General features: G+C 60.0%; 2 protein-coding genes across 2 annotated transcripts; one reads left to right on the top strand and one right to left on the bottom strand.

Moving 5' to 3' along the window:
* Positions 1–32: 32 nt before the first annotated feature.
* MONBRDRAFT_13236 (uncharacterized protein) lies at positions 33–511 on the bottom strand (the record flags this gene model as incomplete). Its single annotated transcript, XM_001751129.1, has 1 exon — positions 33–511. A coding segment is annotated over one exon (479 nt), but the record flags the coding sequence as incomplete, so codon positions are not given.
* A 229-nt stretch (positions 512–740) lies between these two features.
* On the top strand, positions 741–1253 carry MONBRDRAFT_30677 (uncharacterized protein; the record flags this gene model as incomplete). Its single annotated transcript, XM_001751130.1, has 2 exons — positions 741–874; positions 1018–1253. Coding segments are annotated over 2 exons (370 nt in total), but the record flags the coding sequence as incomplete, so codon positions are not given.
* Between the last annotated feature and the right edge of the window lie 65 nt (positions 1254–1318).

Raw genomic sequence — 1318 nt, 5'->3', positions numbered from 1 at the left:
GGGTGATCGTCGGGGTGGTGAAGTTGATGTACAAGGTGCGGGTGGTGGTGAGCGGGATGATGGAGCTGGTGAGCGGGGTGGGGATGAAGCTGGTGCGGCGGCTGTGGATGATGGTGGGGGTGGTGGGCTGGATGCGGGGCTGGATGCGGGGCTGGATGCTGAGCCGGGTGCTGAGCCGGGTGCTGAGCCGGGTGTTGAGGCATGTGTTGGGGACCAGGGTGCTGGGCTGGATGGTCATGGTGCTGAACTGGGTGTTGAGCTGGGTGCTGGGCTGGGTGGTCGTGCCCCGGGTGGTCGTGCCCCGGATGGCCGGGGTGCTGGTCTGGATGTGGCGATGGATGCGGGGCTGGGTGTTGGGCCGGATGTTGGGCTGGGTGCAGATCGGCATCCGGGGGCGCATTGGCCGCAACGGGCACGGGCACGGTGACTTGCTGGGCGCTGACCGCAGGTGTCGGGGCCTCGGAAGCTGGCGGCTGATTCCCGACCTGGGGCACCATGACAGCAGAGGCATGGTGCACCTCGGGTGGAGGTGGAGGCGATTGACTCATTCCACCGGTCACCTCAGGACCATGGGGTGCAACGTCTGATGTCCTCGGCGAATCCCCCTGGGATTGAAGGCTCTACAAAACCGTTGACGCATCAAAACGTGAGCTGCTTTTTCACAGAATTTGATACGCGAAACACTTGTGTGTGCGGAGTAGAGAGAGAGAGAAAGAGTGAGGAAGTGAAGTGAAGAAGAGATGTGTGTGTGTGTGTGTGTGTGTGTGTGTGTGTGTGTGTGTGTGTGTGTGTGTGTGTGTGTGTGTGTGTGTGTGTGTGTGTGTGTGTGTGTGTGTAATGGCGAACCAACAGCATCAAGACGAAGAGCGGGACGGTGATTGAAATCGGGGGGTGAGCAAGCTCTTTGGGAAATGGATGGAAAGGTTGAGGCGCTGCCGTTTGTATCCAAGGGCAGGCAAAGGGGCGGGGCTCCAACGGCTGAAAGTGACCGTTACACCCAGAGTGGCTTGCCAGCAGCCGTCACAAAGTCAACAGCCGAAGCGAGATCGAGCTCAGCCAGAAAGGATCCAGCCCCACCAGCAATCAGAGCCTCACCCTGAGCTCAAAGAGGCGGCGGAGGCGCGGGGAGGAGATCGATCACGGCCTGGCCTCACCCGCACAACAGCAACCCAGGAGACACAGAGAGAGAGAGACAGAGAGAGACAGAGAGAGAGTCACACACACAACAGATACAGAGAGAGAGAGAGAGAGAGGTTAGAAGGCGATGCTACCATTCGGCAGACGACATCGACATCTGGTCGCGGCACAGGAGAGAGAG

The sequence above is a fragment of the Monosiga brevicollis genome, genomic scaffold, assembly GCF_000002865.3.
Source record: "Monosiga brevicollis MX1 MONBRscaffold_407 genomic scaffold, whole genome shotgun sequence".
In the NCBI taxonomy this organism is placed as follows: domain Eukaryota; class Choanoflagellata; order Craspedida; family Salpingoecidae; genus Monosiga; species Monosiga brevicollis.
The sequence above is the reverse complement of the archived record's forward strand: the minus strand, read 5'-3'. Positions and strand labels throughout refer to the sequence as shown.